Here is a 21,508-nt window from a genome sequence, read left to right on the forward strand (position 1 = left end):
CCTTTCTCAGATCCCCGGGAGCACAGCGCCCTTTTCCGTTTGAGCAGCCTGGGGCCCCGGGCGCTAGAAGGGAGGAGAAGGGCTCGGCCCTCCTGCGTCGGATTTGCTGGGGTCTTCCCAACGCTGGAGGTTGTGTAAGCCGAGACCAGTCCCTCCCGCAAAGAGACGCTCTCCTCAAGGTCAGAAGAGACCGTTCCAGCCACCTGCCCCACCCCTGCTTTCGCCCCTCTCTGGGACAGGGACACCGAGGAAGCAAAGAAGCCCAGCGTACCTACCTCGAGGCTGGTGATGAACTGCCTAGGCTCTGGACGATTCGCCTTAACCGCGGGCACTCTAAAGCTGTCTCTGGAAACTGTTTCCTTCTGGACAAGGGCCCCCTAACCTGGGTCTTTATCCTGACCTCACCTTCAGCCTCGTTTCCTTAGTTCCTCCTTGCTTGCCAGCTCTTATCTACTTGACTATGATCTTAAACTTGGCATAGCCTAAATCTAGCCCGGTCTTTCCCCCCATCTACCAGATTTGCGACTTCAGTATTTAGACTCCCTTATTACCTCATCCCTCCAGTCCTTTAAGTCCATCATCCGTTCTCAGCCACATCTTTTCATCCCAAACACAGCAAAGAGTAGAAAGTGCCCCAGCAGACCCACCTGTGCGATAGGCCTTGACCCACTGCTGACACCCCCACTGGGCAATTCAGCTGTCTCCCTCCTTCATGGACTCACAACCAAAGGTTAACAGTAAGGGCAGATTCAGGGCCAGCTCTACTCCTGGTGAGGCAACTCCTGTCAGAGGAGTGTCATCGGAAGTCTGGAGGACTGTCAATGCCTGATGAGTTATTTTCATTAATGTTAAAGACCTCTAATAATGTGGATGATTTTTTTTTTAGATCCCAGAATTTGTCCTCGGGGGGGCGGGGGCGGGAAATCCCGTTGCTCAACGACTTTACCATAGCGGGAGTATTGCATAGGCCAGAAGGCCTCACTGTGTCCTAAGGCAGGTCCTGAAGTTTCCCATTCTACCATGTGATCCCTTTCTACCATGTGATTTGCGAGGCTCCTTGGAGTTGGCCTGAGAAGTAGTGGGTTACATCAGGAAGTGGTTGCTTTCCCTGTATGTCATTTGTCTTCCTAATTCATGAAGTCATGGTGAATCTTTAGGGAGGTGGAGGGGCAGAAGAGGTTCCTGGCAGCAAAGCCGACCTCCTGACTATTGAAAGCTTCAGCTACAGGGTTATTAAGCATGGAGTATTGGAAATGAGTATTCACTTTAGATAGACCTCACTCTGAATCTGAAGGTCTTGGGGAATTCCCTGGCTGTCCAGTGATTAGGACTCTGCTTTCACTGCTGAAGGCCCGTGTTCAGTCCCTGGTCAGGGAACTAAGATCCCGCAAGCCAATAAATAAATCGTAAATAGTTAGATAAATAAATCTGAAGGTCTTGGAGCCCAAGAGCTTGGCAGGGTGGGGGGAGGGGAGGAAGGAGATGTGTGAATACCTAAAATTGTTTGCAGAAGTTTGTGTATGTGTGATCTTTAGTTAGGATCCTTGGTTGCAAGCGACAGAAATCCTCTTAGGCAACAACAAAACAAAAAAGAAATGTATCAATTGCTTCACTTAACTGGTGAGCCAGGGTAAATAGGTTCTTAGTTTCTCTGAGCAGAAAGGAAGGGGACTGCATTATTCATTAAGTAGCCTATGCCAGAATTAAAATGTAAATTTTTTTAAATTATTATTTTTTTAATTTTTGGCTGGGTTGGGTCTTCGTTGCTGCGTGCAGTCTTTCTCTAGTTGCGGTGAATGGGGGCTACTCTTCAGTGTAGTGCGCAGGCTTCTCATTGCGATGGCTTTTCTTTGTTGTGGAGCACGGGCTCTAGGCACGTTGGCTTCAGTAGTTGTGGCACATGGGCCCAGTAGTTGTGGCTAGCGGGCTCTAGAGCGCAGCTCAGTAGTGTGGCACACGGGCTTAGTTGCTCCACAGTATGTGGGATCTTCCCGGACCAGGGCTTGAACCCATGTCCCCTGCATTGGCAGGCGGATACTTAACCACTGTGCCACCAGGGAAATCCCTAAAATGTAAATTTTTATTTCCTTTAGCAAGGAATATGACAGAAAATCTCTTTGGAATTGCACTTCCCTCATTGTGGAGGAAACCAAGTTAAGCAAAGAAGGACAATTCTTGCCCTCGAAGGAGATTGTCAGGTCCTATCAATTCTGCCTCTGAAATAGTTCTTGAATCAGTCCCCTCCTCACCACTCCAATGCTACTGTCATGAATCCAGCCCTGTTCTGTTCTTACCTGGACCAGGGCAGCAGCTGTCTCACTGTTGTTCTCCCTGCCATCTTCCACCCCACTCAGTCTGCCCACAAACCTTAAGCAACATGCTTAGGGTCCAGAACCCTGACAATCTGAGAACTCCAAATGAAAGCTGTGAAAGTGATATAATCTGAGGCAGCAAGGAAGTTATATCTATTGACAGTTTTTTGTTTCGCCCTTCCAAACAACTTTCTATGCACATGCAAATTACACACAAAAATGTATCAAGTCTTAATTTTTACTTTTTAACAATATTTTTTATTATGGAAAATTTCAAAGGTGCACAAAAATGTCAAACTTACCAAAAAAAAAAAAGCAGTATAATGAGCCCCTATATAACCATTGACCAGCTTTAACGATTATCAACATTTATATGTTTTAAAAGCACTGTCCTGCCCTTTTTGCTTGTTTATAAATTATGAACTATTTCAAAATTACAGAAAATCATAAATGCTCAAGTTCCCACCATTCCAATTTTTTTTTTTTTTTTTGCGGTACGCGGGCCTCTCACTGTTGTGGCCTCTCCCGCTGCGGAGCACAGGCTCCGGACGCGCAGGCTCAGCGGCCATGGCTCACGGGCCCAGCCGCTCCGCGGCATGTGGGATCTTCCCGGACCCGGGGCACGAACCCGTGTCCCCTGCATCGGCAGGCGGACTCAACCACTGCGCCACCAGGGAAGCCCCTAGGTTTTTTTTTTTAAACAACTTTATTGAGGTAGAATTTGTCCCCAGTTTTGTTTTTGTTTGTTGGTTATTGTTTTTTTTTTTTTTTGGGCCGCACCACATGGCATGTGGGATTTTAGTTCCCAGACCAGGGATCAAACCCGTGCCCTCTGCATTGGAAGTGCTGAGTCTTAACTACTGGACTGCCAGGGAAGTCCCAATTTTGTTTTTCTTTTTTAACAGTGTCAAGAATTAAAATTTAAATTTCCTGTGAGTATTTAATTTCCTAGTGCTCACTATGGAAAACTGGATCAATAATTCTTGTACAACCCAATAAGTTACTTTAAAATGGTGTGAAATTGCAAGTCTGAGTACAAAAGTATATTACAATTTATTGTTTTGAAGATTTGGTCTCCACTTTTAATGAGATCAGATGTCACAGATATAGGCAAAGCTCTGCCATTAATGCCATCCAACTTCTTTCCTCCCCAAAGGTAACTGCTATTCTGAAGTTGGTATGTATCATTCCCAAGCATCTTTTTTACTTTTTCTGCATATGTATGCTTCCATAAACACTGTGGTATTGTTTAGTGCTTTTAAGACATACATAAGGGGCCTCCCTGGTGGCACAGTGGTTGAGAGTCTGCCTGCCGATGCAGGGGATACGAGTTTGTGCCCTGGTCCGGGAAGATCCCACATGCCGCGGAGCGGCTAGGCTCGTGAGCCATGGCCGCTGAGCCTGCGCGTCCGGAGCCTGGGCTCCGCAACGGGAGAGGCCGCAACAGTGAGAGGCCCGCGTACCGCAAAAAAAAAAAAAAAAAAAAAAAACACCTATAAATGTCACGCTGCACATAACCATTTGCAATAATTTCCACTTAACTTTTTACTCCCCCAGAATTCATTTTAAAGTTAAAAATTAGGGCCTCTCATTTGCAGCAACACGGATGCAGCTAGAGATTATCATACTAAGTGAAGTAAGTCAGAAAGAGAAAGCCACATACCATATATCTCTTATATGTGGAATCTAATATATGACAAATGAGCCTATCTATGAAACAGAAACAGACTCACAGACGTATAGAACAGACTTGTGGTTGTCAAGGGGTTGCAGGAGGGATGGAGTGGGAGGTTAGGGTTAGCAGATGTAAGCTATTATTGATATATATGGAATAGATAAACAAGCACCTACCTTCTGTGTTCCTATAGCACAGAGAACTATATTCAGTATCCTATGATAAACCATAATGGAAAAGAATATTAAAAAAAAAAAAAGTAGGGAATTCCCTGGCAACCCAGTTGTTAGGACTCTGTGCTTTTACTGCCAAGGGCACAGGTTCAATCCCTAGCTGGGGAACTAAGATCCTGCAAGTTGTGCAGCAAGGCCAAAAAAAAAAAAGGATATATATGTATAGCTGAATCACTTTGCTATACAGCTAATTAATTCATTCATTGCTGTACAGCAGATTAAGAAAAAAATTAGGGCCTCTAAATTTAGTGTGCGGCCTGGGCGGGGCCGAGTGGTGGGCGGGGCCTAGAATGGGAAACGGGAGGGGCCACATGGGCGTTAGGCGGGGCCTGGGAGATCCTGGGCCTCAGGGTGGACGCGCTGGCTGGTTCCACCTGGAAGCCGTTGTTATGGTGGCCCCGGTGGTGTACTTGGTGGCGGCGGCTCTGCTTGTCGGCCTTATCCTCTTCCTGACTCGCAGCCGGAGCCGGGTGGTAGCAGGTAGGAGTTGTCGCCACGCCATGGCCGGTGGGGCCGCGCCTTCTCTGACTCCGGAGCCTCTGTAGGCCGTCGAGCCGCGACTCCTGCGCATGCGCCAGCTTGCCTGGCTGGGCTGACGAGGTAGCCGCGTCTTTCGCGGCAGGCAGGCTGCGCGCATGCGCATACGTGCGCGAAGGGGGATCGGCGGGGAGCCGCAGAGCAGGATTGCGGCTCGGGTACAGAGTAGTAGGGAACCTACGCCTTTCTCCTGGCCCCAAAAGAGAGCCTCGCCTCATCTCTCCCCCGGCCCCTTGGCACTGTAGAAGGGTCAGGCCCTGGCGGGCACTCACATCCCTCATCCGGGCAACCCTTCTCTGCGCCCGTTGGGGGATCCACAGGGGTTTCCCATCCCTCCCAGGCTGGCTCCAGAGCAGCTGACGAGGAGGGGGAACCTAAGTTTTCTACCTACCCATGAGCTGAACAGAGCATGAGGTGGCTCCAGGAAGCTCTCTCCTTCACCCTCAAGGAGAATACACATGTGGCCATGCACCTTCCTCCTTGTTTTGCACCCCGCCCTCCAGGGCACAGAACCCATACACCTGTCATCCTCCATCCTGCCCCCCTCCCCATCATTTCTTATCAGCATATGGGTTTGTGTATATGTCTCTCCCCCTCCTTGGACCCACAAGCTACTTCAGAGCATCTGTGGGAGCGGGAGGGTGCACAGAGAAGCTGAGATAAGGCAAATAGCCAACAAATCTTCCTGAGAGGAGAGACTCAGCCCTCGGGTGTGCTCTCTGATTGGGGTGCCAGATAAAACCATGGCAGGTGGTGTTAGGCAACAGATAAATGCAGTCCTGCCGTGGGCATTCACATGAGGTCTGGAGAGGTCAAGGTGGGCTTCCTAGAGGAGGTAGAGCTTCAGCTCCATCTTGCAGGGTGGTAGTTTCCTGACAGGTCAACTGGAAAAGTGGGGCCTTGAGAGGAAAGGAAGATATCAGCACAGGTGGGAGGGATGGGGTGATCTTGCTGCATAGGACCAAGGTCTGGGTTTAGGATATGAAGGCCTCCACAGTCAGACTGAGAAATTGGGACTTTGTGCTGTGGGCAGCGGGAGCCTGGAGGAAGTTGAGCCAAGGAGGGTGAGGCTTCCAGGACGCTGTTCCCCCTGCCATGAGGTGGTTTGGGCTGCCAGACAGAATCATGGTTCTTCTCTTCCCTACAGCTGTCCATGAGCCTTTGCACAATGAGGAGGAGGCAGTAGTAGCAGGCCGAGTGGCCCAGCCTCAGCCCCTGGAGCCCGAGGAGCAGAGAACTGGGGGCAGGCCCCGGCGCCGTAGGGACCTGGGCAGTCGCCTGCAGGCCCAGCGTCGAGCCCAGCGGGTGGCCTGGGCAGAAGTAGTTGAGAATGAGGGGGAGGCCGTCATCCCAGGTGAGAGGGGCCCAGCCTGGTGGAGAAAGGGCCTGGGTTAGAGGGTGAGGGGACCCCCAAAGCTGGGCAGAAGAGTGGGGTGTGAAGCCACAGTGTGGGAGGGTTATCTGGGAGCCATAGGATGTAGTTAGGGGAGACTTAAGGCCCAGCCTTTGCTCCCGGGGACTAGCAGCTCTGGACCCTGATCCCTATTCCATTGAGCCAACCCCCTCTTCCTTCATTTTGGCTCTCAGTGTCCAAACAGGAGGGCAGGAGTCTTTTATTTATTTATGTATGTATGTATGTATGTATGTATGTATGTATGTATGTATGTCTGCATTGGGTCTTCGTTGCTGCGTGCGGGCTTTCTGTAGTTGCAGCGAGCGGGGGCTACCCTTCGTTGCAGTGCTTGGGCTCATTGCAGTGGCTTCTCTTGTTGCAGAACAAGGGCTCTAGGCGCATGGGCTTCAGTACTGGCAGCACGTGGGCTCAGTAGTTGTGGCACATGGGCGTAGTTGCTCCGGACATGTGGGATCTTCCCAGACCAGGGATCGAACCTGTGTTCCCTGCATTGGCAGATGGATTCTTAACCACTGCACCACCAGGGAAGTCCAAGGGCAGGAGTCTTTAGATTGACCTAGAGAGTTCTTCAGTCCACTCCTTTTTTTTTTTGGCGGTACGCGGGCTTCTCACTGCTGTGGCCTCTCCCGTTGCGGGGCACAGGCTCCGGACGCGCAGGCTCAGCGGCCATGGCTCACGGGCCCAGCCGCTCCGCAGCATGTGGGATCTTCCCGGACCAGGGCACGAACCCGTGTCCCCTGCATCGGCAGGCGGACTCTCAACCACTGCGCCACCAGGGAAGCCCAGTCCACTCCTATTCCAGCACTCTCCTTGTGTGGGCACACTCATTTCCTGAGGGCTTAACCCTTGGGTTAGAGTGCTTTCTTTATGGCTATGCAGATCTAAAGTTATCATCTGTTTTCTTACCCCATGGTTCCCTCACCCCTCCCCCACACCTAACACACACACACCCAGATGAATTTCTGCGTGGCAGAGGCCTCTAGAGGGCAGAGCTGGGCTAGTGGTATTTGCAAGTGAGTGGAAGGAGATCCCCCCATAAGGAGAGGGACAAGGGGTAGGGTGGATCCATCATCATCAGTCCTCCATGGCCAGGACCTGAAGTGTCTTTCTCTGACCATACTCAGCCCAAGAGGAAGAAGACATCGAGAAGCCAGTGGAAACTCACCTGTTAGGGAAAATTGGAGCTAAGAAACTACGGAAGCTGGAGGAGAAACAAGCACGAAAAGCCCAGCGTGAGGCAAGCAGGAGGGATGGGGTGCGGCTCTGAGAAGTGGGAAAGGGTCTTCTAAATGGCAGACCCTCCTCTCGAGGCTCTTTGCATGCTGGGCTGGTATTTGATGCTTGCCTGTCTCCATCTCCTGCAACGTTGGTCTGTGGCCAGGCCTTGCCTGGCCTGGCCTGTTTGGGAGGTGGGCAAACTCTAGCTGGCGGTGGAGATGTGCCCCCCATGAAGGCCTTTCTCCAGGCAGAGGAGGCTGAGCGTGAGGAGAGGAAACGCCTTGAGTCGCAGCGTGAGGCAGAGTGGAAAAAGGAGGAGGAGCGGCTTCGCTTGGAGGAGGAACAGAAGGTGAGCCAGGCCCCCGATGCTGACTTCTGACAGCTGCCCAGGTAGCCTTGATACCCATGCCGCTTCCCAACACCTCCAGCCTAGAAGAGGGGCCTTGAGCCAGGTGCCGGCCCTGGTTTATTTGGTCCCTGAGCTCTAGGCACAGCCTCTGTAAAGCTGCTGCTGAAAAGTGAGCCTGAGACTGAAATTTTGTGCATGTGATTTATTGGACACACCTGAAGCATTTGAAGAACATTGAGGCAGAGTGGCTACAGCAGGGTAAGGAAGTAGGAAAGGGGTCAGAGAGGTAAGGTGGCAGAGGGGGCGTTCTGGATCCCAAGGGTCTTGAGGCTGTTAACGGACATTGTAAGAGATGGTGGATTGTATCTGTACCAGGTTCTGTTTGGGGCCTGGCATAGAGAAGATGCTCAGGGAATGGAGGCCACTGCAGTAAGGGCGGTGAATCAACCTTTGTTTGCCAGGTGCTTCCTTCCTTCTGAGAATCAGGTGCTGAAGAAAGGCAACATCAGAAAGATGTGGGGTATACAGGGTGAGAGCCAGGGCTGCCCAGATGGGAAGACCCCATAACGTGGTGCCTTTGGCCTCTACTGGCCCTATTGTCCAGAGACACTGGATGGCAGGAAGCCTGGCTATGGGTGCTATAGCAGATGGGCTGGAACACAGCAGAGGGGAGGCATTAGTTGAGAGAGTTTTTTACCTTTCTGAATATTGATCCTAATAATGCACCTTAAATACTCTGGGACTCTTCTCCCCTGCACCCTAGATTCCCTTATTATTAACATCATACCTTACTGTGGTATATTTCTCACAACTAATACTAATACATTATTATTAAGTGAATTTGACACATTATTGGGATTTCTTTAGCTTTCCCCAAATATCCTTTTTCTTTCCCAGGGTTCCATCCAGGATACCACATTACACTTAATTGTCATATCTCCTTAGGTTCCTCTGGGTTGTGACAGTTTCTCAGACTTTCTTTGCTTTTGATGATCTTGACAGTTTTGTGACCTGTTGGGCAAGTATTTTGTAAAATGTCCCTCTATTTGCTTTTGGCTTATGTTATTGTCACGGTTAGACTGGGGGTTATAGATTTCTGGGAGGAAGACTGGAGGTGAAGTGTCATCCTCACCACAACATAGCAAGGGTACATGTTATCAATTTGACTTATCACTAGTATGTTAACCTTGATCACCTGGCTAAGGTTATATTTGCCAGATTTCTCCATTTCTCATGCTTCTTTGAAAACAAGTCACTGCACAGCCCACACTTAAGGGGTAGGGAGCTATGCTCCACCTTCTTAAGAGGAGAGTATTTACATAAAGTATTTGGAATTCTTTTGTACAGATTTATCTTTTCTTCTTTCTTTATTCAATTGTTTTATTTTTTAAAGCAATTAAAAAAATTTTTTTTTCTTTTTTTAAATTAATTTATTTTTTGGCTGTGTTGGGTCTTCATTGCAGTGCACAGGCTTCGCATTGCGGTGGCTTCTCTTGTTGTGGAGCACGGGCCCTAGAGCGCACAGGCTTCAGTAGTTGTGGCACGTGGGCTCAGTAGTTGGCTTGTGGGCTCTAGAGCGCAGGCTCGGTAGTTGTGGCACGTGGCATCTTCCCGGACCAGGGCTCGAACCCATGTCCCATGCATTGGCAGGTGGATTCTTAACCATTGTGCCACCAGGCAAGTCCCCAATTGTTTATTTGTAGCCACATGGACTTATGGATATTTATTTGAACTTTGTATTATAATCCAAATGCTATCTTTTTTTTTTTTTTTTTGGCCACGCCATGTGGCTTGTGGGATCTTAGTTCCCCAACCAGGGATTGAACCTGGGCCCTCAGCAGTGAAAGTGCGAAGTCCTAACCACTGGGCCGCCAGGGAAGTCCCATCCAGTGGTATCTTATTTACTTTTTTGCTTAGATTGTTCCAGCTTTGGCCACTGGGAGCTCTTTTAGTTGGCTCCTGTGTACCTTTGACATACCCTTATTGTTTTGTTTTTTTTTTTAAGTACTTTCTTACTTTTGACACTGCAAAATGCTCCAGGCTCATCTTGTATATTCCGTGTCCCAGCTTTAGCTTCATGTTTAAAATAGATCGTTCTGAGAATTCTGGAAAATGGGTTGATTTGGGGCGAAACTGTTGCAGTAGGTTGTGCTGGTGATGGAGTGACATGGGTGGATCAAGTTTTCCACAAGTTAAAGAAAGAAGTGGTAGATGGGGCCTCATTTCTGACCAGGGCATCTGGCCAGATGGTTGTGTGATTCACTGAGCCAGGGGCCCAGGAGGAGTACCAGATGTGTGGGGAGTAGATCACAGGGTCTTTCTGGGACATAATCAATTTGAGGTGCCTGTGAGACAGCCCAGTGGGTGTGCCACTTGGGCAGTCGTGCGTTTGCAAGGAGAGATTTGGGTGGGGATACAACTGTGGCAGCCACTGACAAGGACATAACTGTTGATGCTGTGGGCATGGTGAGGTGGCCCAGAGAGTGAAGGAGAAAGAAGGGACAGGGCTGAGTGATGGAGGAGGCGGGAAGAATGGCCCAAGGAACAGGAGGAAATCCAGGAGAGGGTAGGGTCTGGATGCCAAGGGAGGGAAGAAAGGATGGTTGGCTCTGCCCCAGGCCACTGAGAAGACAGGGGTATGAGGCCTGATGGTTGTCCTTTGGCTTTTGTGGTTGGAGGACATGGGTGAGACCATAGCAGGACTTGTTTTGGTGGAGCTGAGTATGCAAAAGCCAGATTGGAGTGGGCTGGAGGGATGGATGATTGGTGGGAAGGGGAAACTGGGTGTTTGTTCACGAAGTTTGGACGTGACAGGACAGGAAGTGGGAGGGGAGGTGACTGGAGGATATTATGGGGGGGTCATGGCAGGATTTTCAGGGAAAGGGGGGCCGAGCAGCATTCACCTGGGAGGTGATGGAAGTGATTGAGAAGAGGGATCCTGCTGTTCAGCTTAGGAGCCAGAGGGATCAAGGTCTTAAAGGAGCTCTGTCCCTGAGAAAGGGCTGGTCTGGATGCTCTGCTGCCCTGTGGGGGCAGCAGAGACCAGAACAGGATAGGGTGGGCACTCACCCCAAAGTATCTGACTCTTGTCTCTTCTGTGTCCACAGGAGGAGGAGGAGAGGAAAGCCCGGGAGGAGCAGGCCCAGCGGGAGCATGAAGAGTATCTGAAACTGAAGGAGGCCTTCGTGGTGGAGGAAGAGGGTGTGGGCGAGACCATGACCGAGGAGCAGGTGGGCCCGCCGCCCCTAGGAAACCCCTCCCTGTGCCCAAAAAGATGAGCCACCCCGTCCCAGACACCCCGCTGCTCCTCACCTGCCTCCCCAGTCAGGCAGTGAGAGGCGGGTGGGCATCAGGATCAGCAGGCTCTAGCGGCTGAGACCTTGTCTTTGGGAGAAGTGGCGCCTCGATCCCCGCACCACAGGAGGCTCTACTGCTCACGCAGGTGGTTGGACAGGCACACAGGGCAGGCAGGTGGCACTCACATGGGCAGGTGTGTAGGCATAGACCCTGTGGCCCCTGCCAGGGGGACACTCACCTTGATTTCTCTGCTCCTCTAGTCCCACAGCTTCCTGGCCGAGTTCATCAACTACATTAAGGTAAGAAGCCGCAGAGCAGAACCTGGGTGTCGGCTGCCTGCTTCTTGTGTGCGTGTTGGATGCATCTTCAGGGCCTGGAGGGAGTAGGCCTGAGCGGGGGCTGCAGGCGTTTCACTCAAGCTAGTGCAGGAGTGGGCAGGTGGACAAAGAGAGGCTGAGCTGCTGGGGTCCTGGCCAGGAGAGTCCCTTCTCTGACCCCAAAGGTGGAGAAGGACCTGGTCTGTGTGGGAAGTGTGAGTCTATGATCGCTTCCTCATGCTTAGGGTTTGACAGTTTCCCTGCTCTTCAGACCCCATGCTCAGTGAGTCACTGTGTTTTCAAGTTTCTTCACGTGTGTTTTCTGCCAGTTCTGTCATACTGAGGCTCTACTAAGGTGACACAAGCATCCCCTGCCATGTGTTCCCAACCAGTAACTTGGGTCTTCCGGGGGATATAGGATGATGTTTCCTTTGGAACCTGGGGCAGGGCAGCAGGTGTGCCCCCTTCTGTCTACAGCTGCAGCGCAGGCCTCCCGGATACTGCTCCAGGTTGCGTTGCATAAGCACGTCCTGCTCTGCTTTGCTGCTAAGCAACTTCTCCTCTCCCACAAAGGATGCAATGAGGGGAGAGGTTTTCAAGTGCAGCTCAGGGGTGCAGAGGCGGCTGAGGGAAGGAATGCAGAGGGAGCGGAGGCAGTGGTGGGAGTGGTAACCAGGGGCGCCAAGGAGCCGGGGGCTTGCTAACCCTCCCCCACCTCTCCCAGAAGAGAGTGGGGTTTAGACAGCTCCCAGCCGGCGAGGGGCTAGGCTCACAGCTGGGGGCCAGGGCTCCCGAGAGGGAGAAGGCTCCCTCAGACTGCCGCCATTTCCCTCTGATGGAGCCCATTCTCCACCCTGGCACACTTGATTGAGGGCTGCAACCCTGGGCAGGGTATCTCACGCTTTCCTGCTGCTGTTTGGAGCTCACTGTCCCCACCTACCCAGTGGGGAGCAATGTAGTCCTGAGTCTCTCCTCCGGGAAGCCCACCTGCATCAGCTTCAGGTCCCCCTCTCCAAGGCAGAGGCCTGAGAAAAGGTACCCAGGGCAGTGCCAGCCCTCGCGCTCAGCACCTCTCTGGAGGGGCCATTTTCTGAGTGTTCTCCAAACTCTTTTGGAGTTTAGAAGTCTCTCCAGCCTATGCTAGCTGATTCTCCCAGAGCTGCTGTCTGCAGAGAGAAGGAGAACTTCCAAAATTCAGCCTACCCACCTTCCTCTTGGTTCCAAGGGGATGGGCCCTTTCGTCTTAGGGTTTCAGAACTGGAGGGACATTTCTGTGAGCAGCAGTTATGTGCACAGGCATAGCTTGCTCTTGTTACTCCACTCTTCTTTCTGATTGAGGCTGGGTTGGTTGGTTTGTTTTTCCAAACATACTTTTGGCCCCAGCAGCCCCTCAGGCCAGGTTTTCAGGGACCACCTGGGGTGACTCCATATTCCCACTCTGAGCTGTCGCTCAGAGCCCAGCACCCACTCCCTGCTTTGTAGGTAGAGGCCAGCTGGCCAGGTCACCTTGTGCTTGCCCACACTCTGGCCCAACTGCCGCTCACTTGCCTGCCTGCTTACATATTCGGTTTGGCATTTCAAACAGTCACATGCCATCTGCAGCTGGGGCGGTGTCACCGTGTCACTCCTACCTCAGCTCATTTGCTATGGAAGATTCACAGAAACGCAAAAGACCGCCTTCTCTCAAGTCATATGCTGTCTGTTGGCGGGGGAGGTGGGGGCAGGTGCATGTGTAGGATCCAGCAGTGGACCCTCAGCTGCATCCCTGGGAACTAACGTTTCTCCTGAGGATGTGAGGGAGGCACGTGGCACACGGCTGTGTGTGGAAAGCACTGAGCAGTGTTGTCAACAGTTATGTTAAGGGGGTCTCATATGGTGAGAAGAGGATGGGTGAAAAGTAGTATGGGCGTGTCAGGGTTGTGGTACTCTCCAGGCCAGGGGGCATTGAGCAAAGGCGAGGCAAGAATGAGCTTCTACCGAGGCCCTGGCTTATTGGGGCCTTTGCTCTGCTCTGTTCTTCTCCACGTTCTCACCTTCCTCCTGGCGGGGCTGTGAGCTATGTCTTTTTCAACATTGCTTCCCCAGCAGCTTCTCAGTACCTTGTCCTGGCAGGTTCTCAGCAAATACAAGTCCTAGAAAAAGTTTCTTTAAATAGCTTTTGGTGACTGTCACCCCTCCCCTTCATCTCTATGGTGCTTCCCCTTCCAACCTGCCCAAGATGTTAGAAAGATACGTCTGGTTGCAGAGGAGAAGGTGGCAGCTGTGCTTGGTTCTCCACTTGTGAGTCTTTCTCAGGGTGGTCTTCGGTCCCGGAGCCTGGGGGACAAGTGGTAGTTTTGGGCAGATCTCTGCCCACAAGCAAGGGAAATGAGATAGGTTATGAATGTGTGTGTCTCTCCATATGGGTAGTTGGGAGAGTGCGTGAGTAGTGTGTGAAGGGAGCAAGGCTCTCCCATAGGAATCTGCACAGTGTTTATCCAGCCACCCAGAGCAGATCAGATCAGAATGCCAACTTCAGAGGGTTCCAGTGCTGAGAAGGATTTGCTCAAGCTCAGCCTCACTCCCTTTCCACCTTTTGTTTGTAGCAGTCCAAAGTCGTGCTCTTGGAAGACCTGGCTTCCCAGGTGGGCCTGCGGACTCAGGTAAGCCCTACAAGGTGGCCTGTTACATGGAGTGTGGCCATGGGGCCTGTGTGGCTGTAAGGGAGGGCCTGCCCTAAAGATGGAAAGTCTTTTTTTTTTTTTTTGCTGTATGCGGGCCTCTCACTGTTGTGGCCTCTCCCATTGTGGAGCACAGGCTCCGGACGCGCAGGCTCAGCGGCCATGGCTCACGGGCCCAGCCGCTCCGCGGCATGCGGGATCCTCCCGGACCGGGGCACGAACTCGTGTCCCCTGCATCGGCAGGCGGACTCTCAACCACTGCGCCACCAGGGAAGCCCAAGATGGAAAGTCTTGATGCCCCTTCCACCCTGCCCCCAACCAAGAATGAGTAGACTGTAGGAATCTCTTGGCACCCCAGGAATCCTGCCTTTCTAACTAGTTGGAAAACAGGCAGGGAGAAAAAAGAAAAATGTCTAAACCCCATCACTCTTAGCAGCCCAAATCCAGTTACCTTGACAGCTGTCTTACAACAGGCTATACCAGCCTTTTCGGCCAAATGTCACCAACGGTTCTCCCCTGGTTGGAAGAGAGCCTCTCTCAGGGGTCCTGCAGGGTCCCAGGACCAGAGCCCTTTCTCTCTGGGTCCCTCCAAAGGAGAAACATGGAGTCACATTGCAGGGTGGCCATGAGAAGGAGAGGAGGAGATTTGGCTGTGGTGGGAGGGAGGCTGCGAGTGCCTTTTCTGGGGATGGCAGCACCCATCTCTGCTCTGAGAACTGTTCTCCTCATAGGACACCATAAACCGCATCCAGGACCTGCTAACTGAGGGAACTCTTACAGGTGAGAGGATAAGAGTCAGTCATTATGGGCCCTGGCCTTGGGGAGTATCTAGCCACGTGGGGCTGCAGGGACTTATTGCAGAGGTAGGATGACCACCCCGGGTTGGGGGAGCAGTGTACTGAGGAGGGGGATGCAGTTACAAGGAGGACATGCTAAGGCCTGGGGATGGCTTTGAGTGACGAGGACAGGCAAGGAAGCCTGATTTGACTCACCTAGTCAAGATTGGATACAGCCAGGAAAGGCCAAGTAGACAGGCAGGAAGGGTGGGTGGGTGGGCATCCTCAGGCCAGGTGGGGAGGGCTCAGCCCCACAACCTGCATGTCCCCACAGGTGTGATTGACGACCGGGGCAAGTTCATCTACATAACCCCGGAGGAACTGGCTGCCGTGGCTAACTTCATCCGACAGCGGGGCCGGGTATCCATCACCGAGCTTGCCCAGGCCAGCAACTCCCTCATCGCCTGGGGCCGGGAGCCCCCTGCCCAGGTCCCAGCCTGACCTAGCCCTTCCCTCTTGGACTCAGAGCTGGCATGGTCTAGCTGGCTATACATCTTTATCCCTCCCTTGCATGCTGGGACAGTGATGGAGTGTGGCCAGGCAGTTACAGATTAAAGGTCTATGAGCACTGGTGAGCTTGGCGTGGCTTGGTGTGGCAGAAGGGGTGCTAGGTGAGCAGGTGAAAATCTCAGCCTCAGAATATATCTTGGGAGTGGGGGTGGGGTCCTTTGGAGGCAGATACAAGTTCCGTTCTTATCAAGCATGTATTCATCCATTCATTCAATAAAAAGCGTTTACTCTGTTCCTTTGTGTCCTGCAAGCCCAGCCCCCAAGGCCTGGATGAGGTCTTACTCCTCCTCCCCTACCTTACCAGAGCCAAAGTGGGAATCCTCTCGGGCCACATCTCCCCGAACTGAGGAAGGAGTTCTCACCATGAGAGCCCGTAGGAAGAAGAGTTAATGAGAAGTGCCAAGGATAGAGTCCTAGGGAACATCAGCCTTAAGAGGGACAGAAGGGAGGTCAGGGAGGAGAGAGGCTGGGCCAGCTGCTTGTGGGACAGGGAGAAGAAAGGGGAAGACCTGTGTGAGCTGGATAGAACTGTGCAGTGGAGGGACATTGCTTCATATAGTACTTCACATGAATTCAGCTCTGCATCCTTGACAAAAAGTTTGAATGGTGTGGGTGATTCCACCCACTGGTGGATGTAAGGACCATATGCTCGAGAGTGGGTTGAGATGGGAGATGTGTGTCTCCTGCAGGGTCAGCACTCTGGTTCCTGTGAGCTGTTCATGGCATGAGCTTCCTGCTGTGCTGAGGGTGAGGCATCTGTTTAAATGTGTATTTTTTATGCAAGATGGCCCCTAAACACAACCACCTACTTCCTCTGGTGCCTGGTGGAGGAGGAGGCAGCTTTCTGTTCCTGTCTAGGAGGAAACAGTCTATGTATATGGTGATGGGGAGACAGGACATCAGGCTCCCAGAACAGAGCCTTCCTGAGGGATTGTCAAGGGTGATTTTGACTCATTTGGTGTCATAAGCATAGACTATAGAACCTAAATTCCAAATAAGGCATAACTCTGCTACTTCTGTCAGCGATGGACACTTGAAGTCACCTGGAGCTGGGAAGGGCCACATGCATTGTTTGGAAGGCCATTTGGGAGCCCACAGTCTAGGAAGAAGGAAGAAATAGACATAGATAACCACAGTATGAGATAGATAAAATTCCAAAGGGAAGAGAAGAGCTTACAGTTAGAGCAGTGGTTCTCAGCCCGCCCTGGTTGCTCGTTAGAATCACCTGGGGAGTTTACTGCAGTCTCATGCCAGGCTGCACCCTGGACCAGTTCAATCAGAATCTCTGGGGTTGGGGTCCAGGGAACATAAGTAAGAGATTACAATGTGTAGCTGAGGTTGAGAGACAGCGAAGGAAGTGAGGGTGGGGTGGAAAGGCAGGCCGTAAAGTTGCAAGTAATTAAAATCCCCAGTCGAAGGAGCTTCTCTGGAAGAGCAAGACAGTAGCTCCAGGTCTCTTCCATCCTTTCCCTCAACCATCCTCAGCCACTGCCATCCGCGTAGCAAGATGACTATGGCGGCCCAAGCCGCCACATTCTACCTTCAGGACACTGCCCACAGGCCTGGAGTAAGAAAAAGGCACAACCCTTCCTCATATCCCAGAAGGCTTCTAAGACTCTTAATGTCCCAGGGGCTTAGTGTAGAGGGGGAAAACCTATAACCCTTTGTGCATTATTTAGTAATCAATCTACTAATCTAATAAAAGTATCGAATAGTTCTTCAGATAGTAAGCGATTAACATTTTTCTAAGTATGTACAAACTGTTTTAACAACTAATAAATGAAAAGTTTAACCACTTAGACAAATTTTCAAGTGTTTAAACATTAATTATTACTTAAATATTTCTAAGCATTTAAACTCCCCAAATTAGTACAGTTGACCCTTGAACAACACAGGGGGTTGGGAGCGCTGGCCCTCTGCATAGGCAAATATCTGCATATAAGTTATGGCTGGCTCTCTGTACGGAAGTTCCTCCCTATCTGTGGTTCTGCACCCGCGGATTCAACCAACCACAGATTGTGCTGTACTGTAGTGTTTACTGCTGAAGAAAATCTGCGTGTAAGTGGATCCAAGCCGTTCAAACCCATGTTGCTCAAGGGTCAGCTGAATATGAAATTATTTTAAATACTTTTATACCTTAAAAAGTTGACCAAACACACATGGTATCATAGTGATTACATTACTGATCTGTACATGTAATGCTAAAACTGATTATAAACATTTAAATACCATGGATTTCCATTTGCTTATTCACTAACTCCATTTTTATTTTTATTTTTTCCTGAGGGTACAGTTTTTACTTATCCTGGAGCACCAGGGTGGTTATTTCAGGTGGCTGAGAATATAAATGACTGAAGGATGGTGATTCAGAACCAGGGACCCATCTGAGTCCTCAACCTGTTGTGTGGCTCCTCTTTCACAGATTTCCCCCTTCCATCAGGAACTCTAGACTGATGGCTTCAACCAATCAGATAAGTTTTGATTTTTGTAACCCCTAAATTACACAGTGCTTGTTGTGCTAGGTCTAGGTGCCTTATCTTCACAGCCCAGCCCAACAGGTCTATTTTGAAAGCACTTTGCTCCCAATAGAGTCCAGTATGATTCAGTTCAGTTCTATTACTACTTTTTTTTTTTTTTTTGGCCACACCGCACAGCATGCAGGATCTTAGTTCCCCGACCACGGATTGAACCCGTGCACCCCTGCAGTGGAAGCATAGATTGTTAACCACTGGACTGCCAGGAAATCCTACAACTTTTCTTTTTTAAGGCACCTTCAAGGTATATTGACAAGCAGAGGTTGGAGAGCCATATAATAAACTTGTCTTATCAAAATGGTTGTTTACAAAATTGGTCAAGAGTTGGAAAATTATTAAATACTAAGTATGAGGAAGGATACTAAGCACCCCAGGGAATCACAGTAAACAAAACATGGCCCCATCCACAAGTGGGGGCAGGGCAATGCTATTAATATAGCAGGGATACCGCCCATCATTCAGCCAACAGGTTCACGGCCTGTAATTACAAGGTGAGGCCTTTTGGGCTGAGGAGAAGCCAGGTGTGCCGAATGTAAAGGTTTGTGATTGAGGGGCATGGAATGTTGGGTGGAGGAAAGGAATAGGTGGGGGCAAAGGTGAGACAGGTTGGAAAGGGAGCTTGGGACCCAGATGGGAAGGGTGGTAAATACTGAGCCCAGAGATTTAGGCTGTATTTAGTGAAGTGTCGGGGGGATGTTTAATTAGTGTTTTAAATCACTAACTCATTTCTTAAGCCTTCTTCGCAATCTTCATATCCCACAAATCTTTATCAGTCTATCACCTCTTCCCTCCACGCTCCCGTTGTACTGTTGGAGGGCACTGCAGCAAGCCTTCACAAGTGCATTCCCCAGACACCTCCAGTCCTAAGCCCTGGCCCCAAGATTGGAGACAACTATTCTACCAATGCTGTGTTTTTCAAAATTTTTTGACAGTATCTCTTACTAAGAAATCGGTTTTATATCAAGGACTTGGTACATGTGTATGTGCATATATAGAGATAATGAACAGGCTAAAATTTCACAGTAATCCTTTGCTTATCATGGTTTGATGCATGTTGATATTTGTTTCTCTATACTTTTTTTTTTTTTTTTTTGGCTGCCCCGAGCAGCCTACGGGGTCTCAGTTCCCTGACCAGGGACTGAACCCGGGCCACGGCAGTGAAAGCGTAGAATCCCAACCACTAGACCACCAGAGAACTCCCTGTTTCTCTAACCCACTCACAGATCTCGACCTACAGTTTGAAAAACAGGGTTCTAAGGAGGCTGTTCCTTTTGTATTGACAGGGCAGTATCTGAGTGAAGAGTTGTGTATCATACATAACTTTTAGTAGTCACAGAATTGTACCAAAAGCAATGTAGACTACAGTGGGGACATTGAAAAGAATTTTTTTGCTTGGTTTATTCTGACACCAAATATAATTTTTGACTGGTTAATGCAATATTTGATTACTCATTACAGATAAGTGTGTAAAGGAACCTCATAAGAGAACCTACCAAATACTGATACTGTAACACTAAACTTGTTTAAATATATCCCTTTATATAACCTGCTAGATTTACTCTGACCAATTTTAGTCACTTTAACTTTCTTATATGATTTTACAATTTGACTTAAATTTCTAACATGATACAAAAAACACATCCATAATAATAATAATTACACCAAAACTAAAACCAGTAACGTTATGACTGTATCGTAACTGAGTAACTGAGATAAATACTTCTGTTGTTTTGTTTTCCTTTATTCCTCATCAATGAGGTAAGTCAAGTCACTTTTTTGTTGAGCTAAACCTCATAGTAGTTGTGTAGACACACGTTTGATGTCTAGTTTGACAGTTGTCTTGATGCCTTTTTAGTTTGTGTGTATTGGACACATGGGAAATGTGGGCCCCCAAGGCAGGTTATAAAAGTTTCATTTAACCACCAGTGTACCTATCTGTAATGATAATGTACAGAGTTTACAGAGAAGACTTTCTGCTGGACAAATTTACCCCAGATTTTACAAAAATCTGGTAACATTTTTGGAGTTTGCAAGTTTCCATAAAATTGATTAGAGGGGGCTTCCCTGGTGGCGCAGTGGTTGAGAGTCCGCCTGCCGAGGCAGGGGACACGGGTTCTTGTCCCGGTCCAGGAAGATCCCACATGCCGCAGAGCGGCTGTGCCCGTGAGCCATGGCCGCTGAGCCTGCGCATCCGGAGCCTGTGCTCCGCAACGCGAGAGGCCACAACGGTGAGCGGCCCGCGCACCGCAAAAAAAAAAAAAAAAAAAAATTGATTAGAGGTTTGGGCATGACCATAATTTCCATGATGCAATAATAATTTAAAATATTATTTTGCTTGGGGCTTTAAGAAGGACCAACATGCTTCACAAATAGAGGTGAGTGCATAAAACTCACCTGAGATGGCAGGTGGGGTGGTGACTTGTATTCCTTTTTACCTTGTTTCTAAATAGCTTGCAGTGAGGTTTATATCGTATAGGTACAGATAAGTCTGTTTGTTAATATTATATAAACAAAGCATCAATTATGTAAAAACAGAAAAGAAAAATGTTACAGAAAAGAAAAATTCCTGGGGAACATAAAACCATATTCTGTCTTAGGTAGAATGTGCCATTAGTAAAGAGTAGTGGTACAAAAGAGAATATAGTCTAATAATGTTTTTGTATTTTTCCTTTAAATTTTCTTTTTCACAGGCCGTGTGTGTGTGTGTGTGTGTGTGTGTGTGTGTGTGTGTGTGAGTGAACATCAGCATTTTGTAAAACACCCCAGCATGCTTGGGTCATCAACATTTCACTTATAGTTTTATATTGGTCTAGATAACCACCAAGACTTTTACTGGTCATTCCTAAGAATTTTTGGCCCAATTCGGGAGGTTTTTATTTCCTTTATAAAGCAAGCTGGAAAAAGCTTTAGTACAAACATCCAAACTTTAGCATGGATTTAAGTGCCTGCTCCTCAATTTGGCATCTGGAGATACTGCCCAGTCATCCCAGTGAAGAAGCCCCTAATTCCCTTCTGGATAACTTGGTGGGTAGGACGCCCAAAGGATCACAACAGCCTGCTAATTTGATAGGTTTTCATTTGCATCTCTTCAATATCAGCTGAAGATGTTTACAACTGCTTATTAGCCATTTGTATTCTGTGAATGATATATTTCTATCTTTTACCCATTTATCTATAGACCCAGGGTTTTTGTGGTTTCATTCATCATTCAGCAAATGAATGTTGAGTGTCTGTTATGTGCTTGCATTAGTTTTCTAGTGATGCTGTAACAAATTACCACAAACTTAGTGTTGTAAAACAACACAAATTTATTATCTTGTAGTTATGCAGAAGTCCAACACAGGTCTTACTGGGCTAAAATCAAGGTGGGCTATGTTTCTTTCTGGAGGCTCTTTTCCATCTTCAAGAGACCACCCATATTCCCATGGCCCCCATCCTCCATCTGCAAAGCAAGCTACGTTGTATCTCTCTAACCATACTTCCATAGTCACATCTCCCTCCCTGCCCCCCCAATCCACCACCAACTTCCTCTTCCATTTAAAAAAATATATATTTATTTATTTGGATGTGCTTTGTCTTAGTTGTGGCACGCAGGATCTTCACTGCCGTGTGCAGG

At 49.3% G+C, this 21,508-nt stretch overlaps 1 protein-coding gene across 1 annotated transcript; it reads left to right on the forward strand.

Moving 5' to 3' along the window:
* Nucleotides 1–4,518: 4,518 nt before the first annotated feature.
* DDRGK1 (DDRGK domain containing 1) lies at nucleotides 4,519–15,590 on the forward strand. Its single transcript, XM_079718396.1, has 9 exons — nucleotides 4,519–4,700; nucleotides 5,905–6,111; nucleotides 7,296–7,408; nucleotides 7,637–7,738; nucleotides 10,846–10,968; nucleotides 11,296–11,334; nucleotides 13,938–13,994; nucleotides 14,744–14,792; nucleotides 15,123–15,590. The coding sequence occupies exons 1-9, from the start codon at nucleotides 4,532–4,534 to the stop codon at nucleotides 15,287–15,289; spliced, it is 1,026 nt and encodes a 341-aa protein (XP_079574522.1). The 5' UTR covers nucleotides 4,519–4,531; the 3' UTR covers nucleotides 15,290–15,590.
* The last annotated feature ends 5,918 nt before the right edge of the window (nucleotides 15,591–21,508 follow it).

The sequence above is a fragment of the Hyperoodon ampullatus genome, assembly GCF_949752795.1.
Source record: "Hyperoodon ampullatus genome assembly, chromosome: 14".
Lineage (NCBI taxonomy): Eukaryota > Metazoa > Chordata > Mammalia > Artiodactyla > Ziphiidae > Hyperoodon > Hyperoodon ampullatus.